The sequence below is a fragment of the Leucoraja erinacea genome, chromosome 3, assembly GCF_028641065.1.
Source record: "Leucoraja erinacea ecotype New England chromosome 3, Leri_hhj_1, whole genome shotgun sequence".
Lineage (NCBI taxonomy): Eukaryota > Metazoa > Chordata > Chondrichthyes > Rajiformes > Rajidae > Leucoraja > Leucoraja erinaceus.
In genome coordinates, this window is record NC_073379.1 from 15,156,149 (window position 1) to 15,176,568 (window position 20,420).

General features: G+C 43.1%; 1 protein-coding gene across 4 annotated transcripts in view; it reads right to left on the reverse strand.

Moving 5' to 3' along the window:
- The window catches only part of ptcd2 (pentatricopeptide repeat domain 2), a 45,033-nt gene that overhangs the window by 18,217 nt on the left and 6,396 nt on the right, over positions 1-20,420 (reverse strand). For all 4 annotated transcript variants that reach the window (XM_055632173.1, XM_055632174.1, XM_055632172.1 and 1 more), the window contains exons 2-5: positions 16,074-16,166; positions 14,214-14,343; positions 13,088-13,205; positions 1,760-1,838 (exon numbers count right to left, since the gene is read on the reverse strand). In XM_055632173.1, coding sequence (XP_055488148.1) covers positions 1,760-1,838; positions 13,088-13,205; positions 14,214-14,343; positions 16,074-16,166 — 420 coding nt within the window. The remainder of the gene's footprint in view (positions 1-1,759; positions 1,839-13,087; positions 13,206-14,213; positions 14,344-16,073; positions 16,167-20,420) is intronic.

The following is a 20,420-nucleotide window of genomic DNA, read 5'->3' on the forward strand; positions in this document are numbered from 1 at the left end:
ATTCCTTAAGTTGAAAGAATGGAGCCACTGGGCTTGTATACACTGGAATTTAGAAGGATGAGAGGGAGTCTTATTGAAATAACATATAAGATTATTAAGGGATTGGACATGATAGAGGCAGGAAACATGTTCCTGATGTTGGGGGAGTCCAGAACCAGAGGCCACAGTTTAAGAATAACGGGTAGGCCTGTTAGAAAGGAGATGAGGAAAAACGTTTTCACTCAGAAAGTTGTGCATCTGTGCAATTCTCTTCCTCAGAAGGTCAGTGGAGGCCAATTCTCTGGATGCCTTCATGAGAGTTAGATAGAGCTCTTAAAGATAGCGGAGTCATGGGATATGGAAAAAAGTCAGGAACGGGGTACTGATTGTGGATGATCAGCCATGATCACCGTGAATGTCGGTGCTGGCTCAAAGGGCCGAATGGCCTACTCCTGCGCCTTTGTCTATTATTTCCTCATGAGAGAACTAGAACTGTTTAAGAAGAAGCCATTAGAATGAGGCAAATTCTCTTCTCTCACTGGCTCACAAGGCTCTTCTTAATAATTTTGTGCAAGCAGAATCTGAATAATTTATGGTAGCAGTAAATAATTTGAGGGTGCACAGTAAGTCACTGCAGGCAGATTGCAATATGGAGTTGAGGTTACAATCAGATAAGCAGGCTTGGGTGGCACAGTGGCGCAACTGGTACTGCTGCTGCCTCACAGCACCAGAGACCTGAATTCAATCCTCTCCGTGGGATTTATTTGGGTGCTCCGGTTTCTTCCCACATGCCAAAGATGTGCAGGTTTGTAGATTACTTGTCCACGATAAGTTGCCCCTAATGTGTAGGGAATGGGTAAGAAGTAAGATAACATGCAACTAGTGTGAATGGGTGATCCATGGGCAGTGTGTATTCAGTGCCTCATCCTGTGTCTATAACTCAACTTAAACTCAACCTAATCCTGCACCTAATTTGTAAACTTCGGATGATATGTATTTCTGTATTATTACATTAGTACATGCTGACTTGAATAGTTACGCGACCCCTGAGCTTGGGCAGTGGGCAGGTGCTATAGACCTGCACGGGAAGGTAGACGCTCCCGCCCTTACGAGTCTCGGGTAGATGGGGCTCGTCAGCCTGGGAAGGCAGTCTGTTTAGAAGAGGGAAAACTCTGATTTAAAACCTCCACTGCCTTATGACCATATCAGTCATGGAAAAGGCACCTGGAGTAAACCTCAAGAAAATCTGGAGTCGGAGCCCTAAGGCAGTTCGTCGTTGTCTACAACCTCGCTCTGGCAGCCCTTGCGACGGCGCTGGTGCCAAACTGTAACGGCCCTGTTGTTCCTTTGGCTGGATCAGCGACGTGGAGAGGGGGGACGTGCTGCATGGGCAACAGCCTGTCCTCCATATGACATCGCCCAGGCTTGCATCCGACCACACATCATCGTAAGCGATGCGGCTCCAGCCGAGGATTGGAGCAAGCAGCCAACAACTATGATGCATCACCCATGGTCAGTCATGGCCGAGGGGGGCCTACATGGTGACCTGAATCTACAGCCTTGTTACTCCACCTGACCAAATAATGATTGCAACGTTTGCACTCGGTAGGCCAGTATCCAATAACCTACCCAATAATTTAAACAATTTGTTCTTCCTTTCACACTGGAAGGACATGATAGTGGAATAAGCCCATGGGAGAAATAATGAACCATGGTTACCTACAATACCTTTGATCAGAAGCCGTCATAGTGCAATCTATTTTTTCCAAAGCCCACTTACGCTCATAGCTTTCCTTCATGAACAGCATATCCATCAATATGTTGAATGACGTTGAATCATTGAAGAAACCATTCAGATTCTAACAAAAATAGAAAGATGTGGTTTATAAGCTTCTGTAGGAATAACATTAATGCACACAATATCCTACACCAGAAATTTCCAAAGCAAATTTCCAAATGTTGGATGATAAACAAATTCGTAACATGAAAAGACAAACAAGATCTTCTTGTTTATGGTTTAAGAATAGTATTCCTGATATCATTGTCCAATGTTAGGACATTCAGGCATAAGTACTGTAATTAAAGGCCTTGATTTACCCTGGGAGTATTTGTGGCTGAAAAAGCACAGAACACAGGTGATCAATCGTTAAAGTGGACTGGTGTTTTAACTTTCGTAATATTTACATACACAGTAGAACATAGAAAAGAACCGAACATAGAACAGGCCCTTCAGCCCACAATGTCTGCGTTGAACATGTTTGCAAGACAATCTCACCTGCTGCACATGAGCCATGCCGCTTCATTCCCTGCATATCCATTTGCTTGTCCAAAAGTCTCTTAAACACCACAATTGTATCCGTTGACATCCACCCCTGGTAGTGTATTCTAGCACCCAATACCTTCTGTGCAAAAAAATGTTTCCCCTGCACATCTCCTTTAAACGTTGCCTCCCACCCGCCCTTCACCTTAAAGCTATGCCCTCTAGTCTTTGACATTTCCAGTTTGGGGATAAGGTTCCGATTGTCTACTCTATCTATGCATCTCATAACTTTATATACTTCTATCAGGTCTTCCCTCATGTTCAAGAGAAAGCAATCCAACGCTGTCTAACCGTTCTTTATAGCTAACACCCTCTAATCCAGGCTTTAAGATTAGAGGGCAAGGACTACAGGAGATATGCAAGGTTATTTTTCCACACAGAGTGCTGGTTGCTGGAATGTGTTGTCAGGGATGGTGCTCGAGACAGATCTTGCCAGGGGTGGTATATGAAGGGAATGGAGGGATATGGATCATGTGCACGCAAAGAAGATTAGTTTCACTTCGCATTCTCTTCAGCATGGACATTGTGAGCCAAATGGGCTGTGCTACAGTTGTCCTACGTTCTGTGGTGCTCCCATACACAGATACTTCTCTCTGATTTTTAACATGACAACTTTAATGAAACCTCAAAATGACCTTGTTCCCATCAATCACAATGCTTTATCTATTCCTTTTTAAACAGCAAGGTCTTACTGTAAAACTGCTACCTTCTATCTTCCATTTTCTCAGTCCTTTCCTTAGGCACCAAATCACAGTATCACTGTTGTTTTGTTCATGTGGATAGCAGCACAAGCTGACTCACCAGGCTCTCACTGCACAGTGCTCCGAAACTGAACAGAAAGAACTCAACTGCTGACAAGGGGTGCAGTACAAATTCCATTGCATAATTTGGTCAGGATAACAGAAACTGAGCAATTAGTGAGATCTCACCTTCTGCCAATTCTGGGTGAATGTTCATAATGTTCCGATAGTCAATTTAATGAAAAATATAACAGTAATCATCATATCAGGTGCAACAAGGGCACTGTGTGTGTGTATTCTTTCAAAGAGACTTCAGATTTCAGGGAAGGTTACAGATCAATCTGGAATTTTTGAACACATTTAATTCCATGCATTTAAAATCATATTCAAATCGAATGTTGATGATCAACTCAAGTAGTCTCAATAACCTGTTAAATCAAATTAGCAGACCATTCAGCATCTCATGCCTTTTCCACTATTTAATGAAATTGTTGCTAATCATTTGCCTTGGCACCAATTTCCTGAACTCACCCATATTCATGGATTTTCTGATATCCAAAAATCTATTGATTTTTGTCTTGGATATACACATCGTCTGGGTTTTTGCAACAGTCTTGGGAAGTGGATTTTTGGAATTATATATTCTGAATAGAAATATAGCTGAGCTGTATTTATTGTATTCTTAAATATAATATAATAGCTTTAATTTAAAATACAATTCAAAAAATAGCTCAACATTATAAACTGGTCATAAATAAATATCCTTGTGACTTGGTAATGAAATTCAATGCAGCAAAGGGAAAACTCTTCGTCAAGAATCCCAGGAAAGCCTGTAGTTAATAAACATTTATTTTCATCTTTGTCCTGAACAGCCCAGCCTTTATTTTGAGACCCAGAGTCCTGACCCAGAATGCCGAATGTCTTTTTCCTCCCCAGATGCTGCCTGACCTGCTGAGTTCCTCCAACACTTTGTGTATTGCTGAAGATTCCAGCAACTGCACATTCTTGTGTCTCTGTTCTTTGTACTAGCTAGCCAGGGAAAGCATCATCCCTTCATCAACTCTGTCATGTTCCAGGATATTTTTACGTGTTTCAATAAGATCACTTCTCATCCTAAATTCAAACATATACAACCCGATAGTTAACACCTCCTAACAGGGCAAACTTCCGCTCCAGAAATCAATCCTTAGTCTGAAGAAGAGTCCCAAACTTTAAACTCAGCTATCCACGTTCTCCAGAGATGCTACCTCACCCGCTGAGTTATTACAGCACTTTGTGTCCTTTAATTTTACTCTATCACAAGTACAGGTGCACAACCTTTTATCCGACGATCCAAATAACGAAAACCTCCGAATAGCGACATTTTTTCGGTCCTTGAAGAAAGGTCCTTGAAAACGTTCACCGAGGGCGGCCCGCAGAGGTGACAGCGGAACCTCCGGTCGGTCCTCGAAGAAAGGGGAACTAAATCCCCATTCATAAAAGAGAAGATGAGGATATATTGCACGGGAGGGTTAATAATTGACAATATGCTGCTACCTGCCAGCTGAGTTAAAATGTTCCCACGGTAGACTCACGATACACAGTGTATCGTGAGTCTTGCGTGGGAACTTTTTAACAGCGTGCAGGCAGCAGTAGATTGTTGCTCCCTTCAGTTTCACCCCACCTACACCCCTCTGCTTCCCGGCCATGTGTGTGACCCCTTCCCTCCCCTCTCCAGCTCCCCGCTCATTGCACCGGCGCGGGGGCTTTGTACTGTCTTCACGTCGCGATGCTAGCAGCACAGTGCCAGTCACCGGAGACGTCAGGACCAACGGAACACCGACCCCCAGGCCCACTGCAAGCACGGAGATCCCAGATCAGCAACTCCAGCCCAGCCCCGTTCCAACTCCAGAAGAACACGCTCCCCGTATGGGCAGAAGCTGATGGTGTGCAAGAATAACGTCTTGTTCTTGGGGTGGCGCAGCTCGGGCTGTGGGCGAATTGCCACTTGTCGCCATAGTGGCCCATCGGGGAGCGGATTCCTCTGGAGTTGGAGGGGGAGGGGGGTATTGTGCTGTTTGATCGCCCCCTACTATTCCAGGGACAGGGAGACAGGACGTTCACCGAGGGCGGCCCGCAGAGGTGACAGCGGAACCTCCGGTCGGTCCTGGAAGAAAGGGGAACTAAATCCCCATCCATAAAAGAGAAGGTGAGGGTATATTGCGCGGGAGGGTTAATAATTGACAATATGCTGCTACCTGCCCACTAAGTTAAAAAGTTCCCACGGTAGACACGATACACAGTGTAGGCAGCAGCAGATTGTCGCTCCCTTCAGTTTCATCCCACCTACACCCCTCTGCTCCCCGGCCATGTGTGTGACCCCTTCCTCCCCTCTCCAGCTCCCCGCTCATTGCACCGGCGCGGGGGCTTTGCACTGTCTTCAAGTCGGTGATGGCTGCCAGCAGGTCAGTGCAGTCACCGGAGACGTCAGGACCAATTGGACGTCGACCACCAGGCCCACCGCAAGCACGGAGAACCCAGAGACCCACAGCCAACAGCAGCCCAGCCCAGCCCCGCTCCAACTACAGAGGAACATGGGTTGCGGATGACGGGGCGCAGCTCGGAGCGTCGTAGGGGCCCCATCGGGGAGCGGGTTCCTGTTGGTCCTGACGTCTCCGGCCACCTGCTATCCTCCGGGAACTGTACCGCCCTTGCAGGAGAGTGGGGTTGTTTGCAGTTGCAGAGGGAGGGGGCAAGGGCGGTACAGTTCCCTGTCAGCTCCAGTCCAGGGGGGTGGCCGGAGACGTCAGGACCAACAGGACAGCGACCCCCAGGCCCACTGCAAGCACGGAGATCCCAGAGACCCACAGCCAGCAGCAACTCCAGCCCAGCCCCGCTCCAACTCCAGAGGAACACATAGGGGCAGAAGCTGATGGTGTGCAAGGTGTTCTTGGGGTGGCGCAGTTCGGGCTGTGGGCAAACTGCCACTTGTCGCCGTAGCGGCCCATCGGGGAGCGGATTCCTCTGGAGTTGGAGGGGGAGGGGGGTATTGTGCTGTTTGATCGCCCCCTGCTATCCCAGGGACAGGGAGACACAGCGGCTTTTTAGACTGGTGGGCAATCACTTCCAATGTTCTGCCCACACAGTCAGTACACCTCTCCTACACTGCATTTCATACAAACATTTATTCTGCAAGAAAAAACGACATTGAAGACTCAAACTCGCGACCGAGTAACTGCCTGGATCAAGGCGCAAACTCGCGACCTTGCGGATATGAGCCGAGCACTCTACCACTGAGCCAGCCATTAAAGTCTACGCTAAAAAATTTCCATTCCCAAGACCGACAAATTCTGAATTACGAAAAGTGTCTGGTCCCAAGGCTTTCGGATAAAAGGTTGTGCACCTGTATATTCATCCTTGGGTATGTGATTTTTAGAAAAAAAAGCTCTTCACTTTTTTTATCAAGACCTTTTGCAATAGAGGCCAACATATTGTTTGCTTTCCTAACTGCTTGCCATATACTGCCATATATCATTTGTGTTTTAATGTACACATGGTCCTTTGAAAACAGCTCGTGTTCAATCGCTCACCATTTGAGCTAAAAAATACTCCACTTTTCTATTTTACTAACAAAGCCATCAATGGAATTGGCTCAAAATGCTGGAGTGACTCAGTGGGTCAGGCAACATCTCTGGAGAAAAGGAATAGGTGATGTTTCAGGTCAGAACCCATCATAGGCTCCCCAATTGACAAAATATAGGATGTATTTTTCAATGAAATAGAACACGATATAGTCATCAAGCCACAGTTCAGTCTGGCAGGTTGATGCCATCATAATGACCTCCAGCTTCTTCATCCTTATCATTGTATCCAACTTCAAGATCCATCCAGTTCTCATTTATAAAAAAAGAGTACCATTGCCAAATAATGCATTCATTTTGCATGTTAAAGGCAGTATTCTGAATATCATTCATTACCTCATATAAACATCGAAAATAGGTACAGGAGGAGGCCATTCGGCCCTTCGAGCCAGCACCGCCATTCATTGTGATCATGGCTGATCATCCCCTATCAATAACCCGTGCCTGCCTTCTGCCCATATCCCTTGACTCCACTAGCCCCTAGAGCTCGATCTAACTCATCTGTTTTAACAACAAACTTCCCTGGTCTACTTGACCTAGATTTTCCTTTTGTTGCATTGAATTTAATTACCAAGTCACAAGTTTATAATATTATACTATTTTTTGATTTGTATTTTAAATTAAAGTTATTGCATTATTTAAGAATACCATACAGCTGAGCTAAAATCAATATTTTTTTTCCCCCTGACCAACCTGGTGGACAGATGTCTTGCTGTCAATAATGTGATAAGAAGTGGATCTTTTCATCTCCCTATGGAGTGTAGAACCACTTAGTGCCTCTCTACCCCACTCAGTCATGTATGGCACCAGCACTTGACTGTGAAGATTTATGGAGCCCGTTGCGGTAAACCGTCTGTCTTCTATCTGAATGAAACTCCTTTGTTCATGCGGTTCCATTATTTTCAATGAACCCTTCATGAAAATAAAGCCGTCTTGGTTTTACTGAGCATGCTCATTACCCATACATTAGGAATTGAAAGAAAAATTCTGTTCAAGTGAAAAAATGACTGGAATTCAATCTCAACGTCCTACATACGCCACTGAACCACTTATGTAAAATTAAATTATCAGGACTGCTTGAATTAATGTAACATCTGCTAAACCACCATCTGTTCTTTAGCATATAATGCAGGGACTCCACTCAGACCCCCACCCCCCTCCCCTTCCATCTCTATTCCTTCTTCTAGCATCACAATTTGTAACTTATCTCTTATCTCACACCTTCTGCCTTTTCATCTCTGGCCTGTGTCCAAATATCTGCCTATCAAAACTGCCTCACATCTGTATCCATGCCAGACTTTGTTCTGACCCTCTTCTCTTTCAGCTCACTTCACCACCCACCCTCCCCCCACACAATCATTCTGAAGAAAGGTCCAAACCCAAAACATCACCTAACCACGTTCTCCAGAGATGTTACCTGCCCCTCTTTGCCCCACAAATATTACATTAGGTTTTGGTTGTTATAATTGAATTGAATTGAATACCTTTATTGTCATTCAGGGAGACAGAAATTTCGTGCCTGCGGTCATACATACAATCATACAATAATAAACAACAATAAACACAAATTAACACCCACCACAGTGTATCCTCCAAGCACCTCCTCACTGTGGCGGAGGCAAAAATCTTAGGGTTACTGTCTCTTCCCTCCTCTTCTCCCTCTGCGTTGAGGCGATTCCCCACCGGGCAATGGCACAGACAGTCCCGCGGCTCACCGAACCCCGCAAACGGGCCGGCTCAAACACCGCGGCCCGCGGCTGAACCCAGGACTCAGGTCACCGCCGCCAGAACGCCGTCCCAGCCACCGGAGCACCGTTCCAGCCCCAAGCCGGATTGCCCTCACGTGAGTGCCGTTCCACCCTCGAGCTGGGCCACTCCGACGGGACGGGCGTGCAGTTCCTCCCTCGGGCTGGGCCACTCCGACGGGAGTGCCGTTCCACCCTCAGGTTGGGGCAAGGCCGTTCCACCCTCGGGCTGGGCCACTCCGACGGGAGTGCCACAGCCCCTCATGGGAGAGTCTCAGCCCCTCGCCAGGCCGCCCTCACGGGAGCGTCACAGCCCCTCACGGGAGCGCAGTTCCAGCCCCGAGCTCGGCCGCCTTCACGGGAGCGAGCCCAGGGCGAGTCCTGTCAGGCTGCTTCCGGAGCCTCGAGGTCGCCAGCTCCGCCATTAGGCCTCAGCGCAGACGGAGGCAGAGAAGGGGGATACGACAAAAAAGTCGTATTCCCCCGAAGGGAGAGACAGCAAGCCCCGTTTCAACCCCCACCCCCAAAAACGTAACTAGACAAAACGAAAAAAACAACACAAAAAAGTAAAGACAAACAGACTGCAGGCGAGTGGCAGCCGTTCACCAGCGCCGCCACTTCCGGATTATAAATGAGATTATAACATCTCCTATGCTTGAAAAAGTATGTTCAGGCAAGTCAAATCAAGGTAGGTGCGTGTGTGTACATGTACATACAGATGAAATTGGTATGAAGATTGCCTGCAGGTGAATTTGGAATGTAAATTGCAAAATGTTGGTTATGCTTCCATTAGAAATTAGCTTTCCACCTGGAGAGAAGTCTGTAATGGAGTTACAATAAGCAGTGAGCCACAGATACTGCAGGGAGAAGTTGTCAGAACTGTCGGCTGATATAACCATAGAATTGACAAAACTTTGATGCAGAAAAAGGAAATGGCTGGACTTGCTGCCAGCGATCCGTTGCCGGGCAGCAGACTTAAATACAAAGCTGGACTCCTCTCGTGTTCAGAGAGGAGATGCAGCATGAAACGAGCCCACCAAGCCTGTTATTCTGTTCACGTTCTCAACCGATTCTCCCAGACTCTACCAGTAAGTGCAATTCACACTGATGTGGGCAAGTTAGGCCGAAGCGCCTGTTACCACACTGTATGACTCAATTGTACTGTATGGTCAATTAACCTAACAATACTCATGTCTTTGATATGTGAGCAAAACCAGAACACTTAGAGGAAACCCACATGGTTTCAAGGAGAACATGCAAACTCCACACTGACAGTACCCAAGGTCAGTATTGATCTCTGGGCACTGTGAGGCGGTGACTCTACTAGCTGTGCCAGTGTACTGCCTAAAAGTTAGAAAAGAGACAGAGAGTGTTGTTCCATTACATTGAGTGGAGAACATGGCTGAGAAGGATTGAGGTACTTGTTGGTTGAATGCATTTTAAATATGTTGTTGGATGGATCAAAAAAGTTCAATTTTTATTGATTTTTGTCCAGTTCTAGAGACTAACCCAGCAGTTTCCTTTTTGTGGAGGAGCTACCTATAGGCCATCCATGTGCTGATTCTTTAGGTCTGGGTTCATCGGCAAAATTAGACCCTTCGGCCCTTTCTACTCCGCCATTCAATCATGGCTGATCTACCTCTCCCTCTCACCCCATTCTCCTGCCTTCTCCCCTGAACCCGACACACTTACTAATCAAGAATCTGTCAGTCTCTGCCTTCAAAAAATATTCATTGACTTGGCCTCCACAGCTGTCTGTTGCAATGAATTCCACTAATCCACCAACATCGGCGTAAAGAAATCCTCCCCATCTCCTTTCTATAAACAAGTTTTCCCTCACATTTCCCCAGATGTCATGACAGATACCATTGACCAGAGGCTGTGGAAGGATACAAGCTGAAACTTGAATTAAGATGCGACAACTAGAAATCATAACATGTTCCACATTGCAATCAACTGAATTTCATTAGCATCAGACCGACTTATGCTGCTCCATATGCTGGAACCCTTGATAGCTACCGTTTGCTTGATATATAATGTACCAAAGAAATGTTCTGCAACTTAATGTTCCACAGACAGTAATCAATCACTTTGCAGATCGAGCTGACATCTGAGCTGGTTCCACAAATAGTGCAAAAAACCTCCATATATCATGCGATTCCAACAGATGTGGCGAGGCCACATTTAGAGTATTGTGTTCAGTTTTGGTCACCATGTCATAGGAAAGAAGTTGTCAAGCTGAAAGGGTACAATGAAGATTTACGAGGATGTTGCCGGGATCCGAGGGCATGAGCTATACGGAGAGGTTGAGCAGGCTAGGACATTATTCTTTGGAGCACAGGAGTATGAGTAGTGATATTATAGAGGTGTACAAGATCATGAGAGGAATATAGTGGTTAAATGCAGTCTTTTGCCCAGAGTATTGGAATCGAGAATCAGAGGACATAGATTTAAGGTGAGGGGGGGAAATATTTAATAGGAACCTGAGGGGTAACTTTTTTTTTTTTTTTTTTTTTTTTTAAACAGAAAGGGTGGTGGGTATATGGAATAAGCAGCTGGAGGAGGTGGTTAAGGCAAGTACAATCATACCATTTAAGAGGTTTTTGGACAGTTACATGGATAGCATAGGTTGAGGGTTATGGGCCAAGCATGGGCAGGTGAGACTAGTGTAGAATAGACAATAGACAATAGGTGCAGGAGTAGGCCATTTAGCCCTTCGATCCAGCACTGCCATTGTATGTGATCATGGCTGATCATCCACAATCAGTACCCCGTTCCTGCCTTCTCCCCATATCCCTTAACTCCACTATCTTTAAGAGCTCTATCTAATTCTCTCTTGAAAGCATCCAGGGAACCGGCCTCCACCGCCCTCTGAGGCAGAGAATTCCACAGGCTCACAACTCTCTGTGTGAAAAAGTATTTCCTCATCTCCATTCTAAATGCCTTACCCCTTATTCTTAAACTGTGGCCCCTGGTTCTGGACTCCCCCAACATCTGGAACATGTTTCCTGCCTCTAGCGTGTCCAAACCCTCTCATCCTCCTAAATTCCAGAGTATACAAGCCCAGCCACTCTATCAACATACGACAGTCCCGCCATCCTGGGAATTAAACATGTGAACCTACGCTGCACTCCCTCAATAGCAAGAATGTCCTTCCTTAAATTTGGAGACCAAAACTGGATACAATACTCCAGGTGTGGTCTCACTAGGGCCCTGTACACCTGCAGAAGGACCTCTTTGCTCCTATACTCAACTCCTCTTGTTATGAAGGCCAACATGCCATTCGCTTTTTTCACTGCCTGCAGTACCTGCATGCTTACTTTCAGTGACCGATGAACAAGGACCCCCAGATCCCGTTGTACTATGGATATGTTGGTCGGCATGTAGAATGGTCGGCATGGGCTAGTTAGGCCGAAGGGCCTGCTTCCGCGCTGTAACTCTAAAATAAATTAAAAGATCAACATTCAGACAACCAGACAGCTTTACATGGTCTCCCCAGTACTACTCACCCTGCACGGCTTGAAGCAGCTGGCAAGTTTACATCTGTATTGCCATCAGTGATGATAATTTCTGCGCTTCTGGAACTGCTAATCTTAACCATCATACTGCCATATCAGAACAGCTTCCTTCCATTACAGGTAACATATAAATTCAAGTTGGAACATAGGAACAGACCCTTAGGCCCACAATTTCCATGCCAAATATGATGCCAAATTAAACTTATTTCCCCTGCCTGCAGGTGATCCACATCCGTCCATTCACTGCACACCCACGTGCCATCGCTGCTAATGGGTATAAAAGCTTGTCTCCCACAGTTTTCTGTTCTTCAAATAACTACTAGATTGTCGATTATTTAACTTTTTATTTTTTAATTAAACAAGGGCAAGGGAAATGGGAATAAGTTTGGTTGTGTAAACGAAAGCAGTTGCAGAAGTACAGAACTTGTCATTGCCGATGATAATATTAATGTCACACAGCCAACATTTGTAAAGATTTTAGCAAAATGCCTAATCGAAACACCAAGATATAATTTATGGAGTGCATAAAAAAAAGTAAGTGGTTCCAAATCTATCCTTAGTGTTGGTAGCAGGCTGCAAATTTGAAATAATACTAGTCCAGTCACACTATCTCCTCTACCAATTCTAGTTATGTTTGAAAGGATGCCATGAATGACAACCAGAAGACTTTCCTTTCGGTTGGTTTAGCTACCAATTCTATCCAGCGCCTGCACAGTTTCATCCTCACACATATCAAGTATATCGTGTTTAAGCTTTGACAACCAAACAAATCTAACGTCAATCAAAAAACAAACAAATATTTTACATAAAATCTCACAGATGTCAGATTTCATCTACAAAGATAAAAAGAAAACAAAATGGCTCATAATTAAAATTCTAAGTGAAATGCATATTTTAATTTGCAGAAAACTATATTTTGTTATATCCTTGTCATTTGGAAGAATTAGCCAGTGATAATCACTCTGAAGTGGAACAACGTTATCATCTGTATGAAAGCTGTACATTTAATTCCATTTATATTATATTCGGCTTGAAGGGTCGAATGGCCTACTCCTGCACCTATTTTCTATGATTTCTCCTGATAAACCTACCTAATAAAAATATATTATCTTATATATCTTATAAAATCTTATAAAAATATATATCTTAGTCAAAAAAGATTTACCTGGTCTTTCACCATCTCTTCAGCTGTTTCTTCGAGGCCCAATTCATAACATAGCCTTACAAACAAAGGTCCAAACCTAAATTCCCCAAAGGCCATGTTTTTGTTTTCCGCATGGTACCTGTGAGCAAACCAGCAATGGCACCAAATTATATAAAATTAAGATAGCGTCCATATTAGTTATTAAAACTCCCAGAGACTATTGTTCTACTTTCTCTCCTTATTAATGATTTCGCTGATTATCTTTGCATTCATGCCATCACCTTATCCTCACACTAAACCAAATATCAGTATTTTAACTAACCTAATATTTTCGCCATTTTAACAAATATAATTTGAGCTCTTCAAAATTTGGAAGATGTACAAGAGAATGACTATAATGGTGGGAAGGAAGATGGATGTCAATCATATGGATACACACAAGAAAAATACAAGCTGTTCCTCTCACACCAAAAAAGGTAGAGAGAAGCTTTGAGGAATGCATTCAAAATCCTGAGGAGAAAGCAAGGAGAAACTGTGTGGAAGGGGCAGTAAACACAGGACTTTTTATTGCAATTGACAACAGAACCATGGCAACAGGAGGAAAATCTATCGTGATGAAGTGAGTTTTTTACGATCCTCAGTGTACTTCCTGAAATATGTGCTGTATCAGATATAACAGTAATTTTCAACGTGGAACACAAAATAGAATTACAAGTCCATGAAATCAAACAGATTAGTGGGACCTGCTGAACAGATCTTCCAAACTCCCCAGCATAATCTTGAAGGTCAGAATGGCCTCCTTCGTTGCACGGCAAATCTGTCTTTTTTTGTTAGTCTCTATTTCAATTTCAAACCCACTCCTTTCATCGTGACTGGAATCTGATTGAATTTTCAACTAAATATTTCCAGCATTTATTAGAATAATTTCACGTTCCAGTCACTGCAGAATGTTACTTTAAGCTCAATTTACATTGGAGATTTTGTTGTTTGAAGGTGACTGAGTTTTAGGAGAGGTGAATAGAAGAAAACAACTGTTAGCACACATTATCTTGAGTCCTGATGAGGAAATATAAATAGAATAAATAAAAATATTTTTTTTATGCAATAATTCACAATTATGGGATAAATTAATGTTTTAAAAGCATACCTGTAAATTACATCCTTTGCTACTTCTACATCTGCTGGCATCTGGCACAAATGTAACAACATTTTTAAATCATCCTTGAGGATTAACTCATTCTTTTTTAATTTTTCCTCAATAGTTTTGAAATATTGATCTGTGAAATTGAACAAATTTATTATGTGAAAGCAAGTAAAAAAAGTAAAATGGCGACATGATCTATAAAATAAAACACATCACAGTATTTTGTGTGAACCATTGCCTCTTCATGTTAATTTGTGAAATTCAGAGAAAACAACTGTTGTAAATTTAGAAAATTATTGGTAAAATATGTAAACAATTTTACATATGGGGGCGGGGGGGGGGATGGAGGGGATGAAAGAAAGCTGGAAGAGAGGCCTGGCAGATAATAGGTTGATTCAGCTGAGGAGGGTTTTTTGATAGGTAGATTGGAGGACTAAGGCCAGAGATGAGAAGACAGAAGGTGTGAGACAAAAGGACTGAAGAGTTGAATCTAGAGGAAGGGAAGGGAAAGGAAGGGAATGGGTGGAAGGGAGAAACAGAGAGAGTTGGAGAGAGTAGAGTTTTTTTTAATGTTGATTTTATTGTTTTCTTACAATTTCTGTATCTGATATTATGAAATGTCCATCAGAGACAGAAATTAGAGTTAAACAAATAGATTTGATGTGACAAGTTGCTCTTTTTCAATCTCTACAGGGACAAATTAAAAAAAAACATTGAAATTACTTCTGTCAGTTACAATGCCAAAGAAAATAAGAGCAGCTTCATCTAATGGGGAGACACGGGGAAACTGTTGACCTACTTGTGAACAGATCCTGATTCCTTATAAATTTTTGCCATTCTTCTGAAAGTAGTAACATCCAAAATCCTTCTGTCCTTCCATAGCTCAACCTAAAGACTATGTGTCACCTGATAGTAGGTCTTCCAATCTCACTATCCTCCATTGCTCAGCCTGATCCTGATGCAACCACACTGAACATTTCCAAGCATAAAGGAACCGATAGCCAGAAACAATAGCAAACTGTATTTGGTCAGCTTGCCAGAGAGGCCGATTGCAATGAATGGAAAATCATTAGAAAGATGGTAAAATAGAGAGAACGCAATTTATTTTAAAGCCATTTAATTTTGAAAATAGATCAGAGTCACATGTTAAACATTCTATCCTTAATAGCTCTACCCCAGTACACATTGTCCTTTTAAAGCAACAACAAAGTGCAAAATCGTTGAAGAATAGATTGTTACTTCAACAAACACATGGCAGCACGGTGGCGCAGCAGTAGAATTGCGGCCTTATGGCGCCAGAGCCCTGGGTCCCAGGTTCAATCCTGACTACGGGTGCTGTCTGTATGGAGTTTGTAAGTTCTCCCCGTGACTCCATGGGTTTTTTCCGAGATCTTCGGTTTCCTCCCACACTCCAAAGACGTACAAGTTTGTAGATAAATTGTCTTCGGTTTGTATACTTGGTATGTGTAAATTGTCCCTAGTGTGCGTAGGCTTGTGTTAATGTGCGTGAATTATCGGGCGGTGCAAACTCAGTGGGCCGAAGGGCCTGTTTCCGCGCTGTATCTCTAAACTAAACTAAACTAAAACTATCCATGCAACCCGTTTTCCTTTCCCCCTATAAGTGTAAATTGTTCCTAGTGTGAGTAGGCTTGTGTTAATGTGCAAGGATCGGTGGGTGGGCCGAAGGATCTGCAGACCTGGTGGGCCGAAGGATCTGCTTCCATGCTGTATCTCTAAACTAAACTAAACGTCTGATTAAGAAGTGTTCCACTGATAAGCAAATCCGTTTCACATTCAACATAAAATCAAATTCCTCACTTTTAAATGACAAAACCTTTTCAAAAATAGAATGGTACAACTTACCTTTACTAATATACATCTGATTTGCAAGTGCAACCTTCTTCTGTTGGAAGTCCAGCAAACGTATCACATTGTCTGAGAGTAAATACCGTCTTGCTACAAATAGAAAATAAACATCGATTGAACACATTTGTTTGTACTAATAAAATGGTCTGCTCAGCATTAGAAACATAGAAAAATAGAAACATAGAAAATAGGTGCAGGAGGCCATTCGGCCCTTTGAGCCAATTCATTGTGATCATGGCTAATCATCCCCTATCAATAACCTGTGCCTGCCTTCTCCCCATATCCCTTGACTCCACTAGCACCTAGAGCTCTATCTAACTCTCTCTTAAATCCATCCAGTGACCTGGCCTCCACTGCCCTCTGTGACAGGGAATTCCATAAATTCACAACTCTGTGGGTGAAAAAGTTTTTTCTCACCTCAGTCTTAAATGACCTCCCCATTATTCTAAGACTGTGGCCCCAGGTTCTGGACTCACCCAACATTGGGAACAATTTTCCTGCATCTAGATTGTCCACTCCTTTTATAATTTTATATGTTTCTATAAGATTCCCCCTGATCCATCTAAACTCCAGTGAATACAAGCCTAGTCTTTTCAATCTTTCCTCATATGACAGTCCCACCATCCCAGGGATCAATTTCGTGAACCTACGCTGCACTGCCTCAATCACAAGGATGTCCTTCCTCAAATTAGGAGACCAAAACTGTACACAATACTCCAGATGTGGTCTCACCAGAGACCTATACAACTGCAGAAGAACCTTTTTACTCCTATACTGAAATCCTCTTGTTATGAAGGCCAAATTCCATTAGCTTTCTTCACTGCCTGCTGTACCTGTAAGCCAACTTTCAGTGACCGGTGTACAAGGTCGCCCAGGTCTCGCTGCACCTCCCCATTACAATAATTTATTTCATAGAACTTTCCAAGTTAATTTTGGTAAAACATATATAATCTTATTTATATAGCACATTTTCAGTCAACTTGCATTGACCCCAAAGTGCTTCACATAATTACATTACATTACACACAGGCAAAGGTGGGTGAAGTGTCTTGCCCCAAGGACACAACGACAGTATGCACTCCAAGCGGGATTCGAACCGGCTACCTTCCGATCGCCAGCCAAACACTTAGCCCATTGTGCCATCTGTCGCCCCTAACATCTTAAAGAAAGACTTGATTCACTCATCCCTTCCCAGTAAACCTTCCCCCTGCCCAGGCGCTTTCCCTTGTAACCGCAGGAGATAACACTTGTCCCCACACCTCCTCTCTCACTTACATCCAGGAACGCCAACAAGTCAAGTCAAGTCAAGTCAAGTTTATTTGTCACATACACATACGAGATGTGCAGTGAAATGAAAGTGGCAATGCTCGCGGAACAACAAAACAACCAAACAAATTATAAACACAATCATAACACACATATTATTTTACATAATAAATAATAGAAGGAAAAACATTCTGTACAATTAGTCCCTGGTGAGAAAGGCGTTTTCAGTCCGAATTGCCTCTGGGAAGAAACTCCTTCTCAACCTCTCCGTTCTAACTGCATGGCAACGGAGGCGTTTGACTCACCCAACATGGGGAACAGTCTGTCCAGGGGTGGAAGATTGTCTCTCATGATTTTGTTTATATGTTCTGGAGTTGATCCCCCTGCTGTATCTAAACTCCAGGAATACAAGCCCATAGTGCGTTCGGCCTTCCGCACTACTCTCTGCAGAGCCTTCTTGTCCCAGGGAGCAATTCGTGAACCCAGATGGTAATGTTCCCGGACAAGATGCTTTCCACCGCAATCGTAGAAGCACTGGAGGATCCTCGGAGACACTCTGAATTTCCTCAATTGCCTGAGGTGGTAAAGGCGCTGACCTTACTCACCAGTGCTGAGGCGTCTCATGACCATGTCATATCCTTGGAGATGTGGACTCCCAGATATTTAAAACAGTTCACCCTATCCACAGGATCCCCATTTTACTCCTATACTGAAATGTACGTCCTCGGATGATATGCCCTCCAAAAGTCCATGATCAGCTCTCTTCACTGCCTGCTGTACCTGTAAGCCAACTTTCAGTGACCAGTGTATATGGTCGCCCAGGTCTCGCTGCACCTCCCCATTACAATAATTTATTTCATAGAACTTTCCAAGTTAATTTTGGTAAAACATCTTAAAGAAAGACTTGATTCACTCATCCCTTCCCAGTAAACCTACCCCTACCCAGGCGCTTTCCCTTGTAACCGCAGGAGATAACACTTGTCCCCACACCTCTTCTCTCACTTACATCCAGGAATGCCAACAGACCTTCCAGTTGAGAACACAGGTTCACGTGCACCTCTTCCAATCTCGTCTCTTGGATTTGATGTTCTAGATTTGACCTCCTTGACATTGGCAAGACCAAGCATAGACTGGACTAGGTTTCATCGAATACTTGCACTCTGTCCACCAAAACCCGCTGGACAAATTAATCTTTTCAACTCCCGTTCGCTGTCATTGGCCTCCATTGCCGGAGAGAGGCCCCGCTCAAACTGGAAGAAAACATCTGATCCCCTGCGTCATTATCGATTAACAAAGATCCCCTGCTTGTTCACTCTTATTCTGCTTCACTTTAACTGCCTTTCCTACTTTATTTAACGACATCGACTATCCTTAGTTGACATTTCAACTCCACGTATATTATGAGAAAAAGTCTGAAGAAGGGTCTGGACCAGAAACGTTACCCATTCCTTCTCTCCAGAGATGCTGCCTGTCTCGCTGAGTTACTCCAACATTTTGTGTCTACCTTCGGTTTAAACCAGCATCTGTAGTTCCTTCCTACACACTCTATGTATATTATCTTCTATTTGAACGCAGGGCCTTTATCCTAACTCCTCCCAGTTCTCTCCTAATATGTCATGGGAATGCTGCATTTTGAACACATTCATGCTCCAAACATACTGGGGCATATTGCTTTTATTCCTCACAATTCTTAAATCTTTGTAAACTTAAGCAGCAACTGCAATTTTGCACCTTTAATAGTATCTTGATCAACTCACAATCACTTCATATTTTTAATTCTTTTTTTCCCAGTTAAATGTAACAAATTATTTGGGAATTAAGTTATGTTATTAAACGAGATGCTTTTATAGAAATTATACAATTCAAGATGATTTAGGATATTCATTAATGTATCTCAAATGGCGAATAAAAAAAGGACATTCATTGGACTATAGATGCTTTCTTCATAAGAACACTTTGCACCCAATATTCTAGATACATCCACGGTTTATATTACTCATTAGTTCTAGCCTTTCATAGTCCTTGTCTCTCCCCATAAAACATTGATTGATAACAGTCTTATAAAGCCTTATCAATTACAAGATGGCCTGGGCCTTAAAACTCCACACAATGTCCATTCATAAAATCATTTTCAATAAAAAGCATTTTCCTGCACTTACTGACATTGATACTGACATCATTTCCCCAGCTTATTAACATCCATTTGATCTTCTAAAGATTTGATTATAACCTGTATATTTCTTCACTAGTCCACCCAAGCCTAAATACAAATTATTACAGCTATTCAGTCTCTACAGGACCTTCATTATTAACCCATTCTGCTTCAACTTTAGTTTTACACCCCTCTTCCTAGACTGTATTACTACCCTATCAAGCAGTTTGATGATCACCAGAACCATTACAAAAGCAATGATGAATGCTCGGAGGAAATGAGAAAGAGGCAATCTTGAAGCAATGTACACAAATGTAATGTGCTATCACATACATAGAGCAATCTAGCTCGTAGACATGGAGCAAAACCATCATGTCCACCATTCAGGCGCAAGATTAAATGGGATTATTATGAAGACATAAAGGATGCCCTCATTTTAAGGATGCACACTACAAATTGATGCAAGCATGCTTTCTGTGAAGGACCGAAAATTATCATGACATGGCCATAGCATGGGTCGTTATTGCTATTGGTACAGAAACACTCTTGCTTCCCACATAATTTATCCACAACAAAATATACAGGTTGCAAGGACATTTCTGAAGGCATTTTATGATAATAGCTGTTAAAACCGATGATACCCATCTGACAGGTTAAACATTACACTAACTGACAAGAGATGGCCAAAGGACATAATTGCAGCAAATGTTCTTTTGGTAATATGTTTAAAGGTGTCAAAACGCCACATTACCGGACATTCAGATTAAATGTATGTGTTGTGAACAGCAATGAAGATACCCAGTTTGTATGCACCAAATGTTTTTTAAAATTATTGATAAACGCTGTTTCCATCATTCCCACTTCAGAATTAACGTTAAAATTTCAACTGAAATATCTCCTGATCAAATTTGTGATGTATATGACCG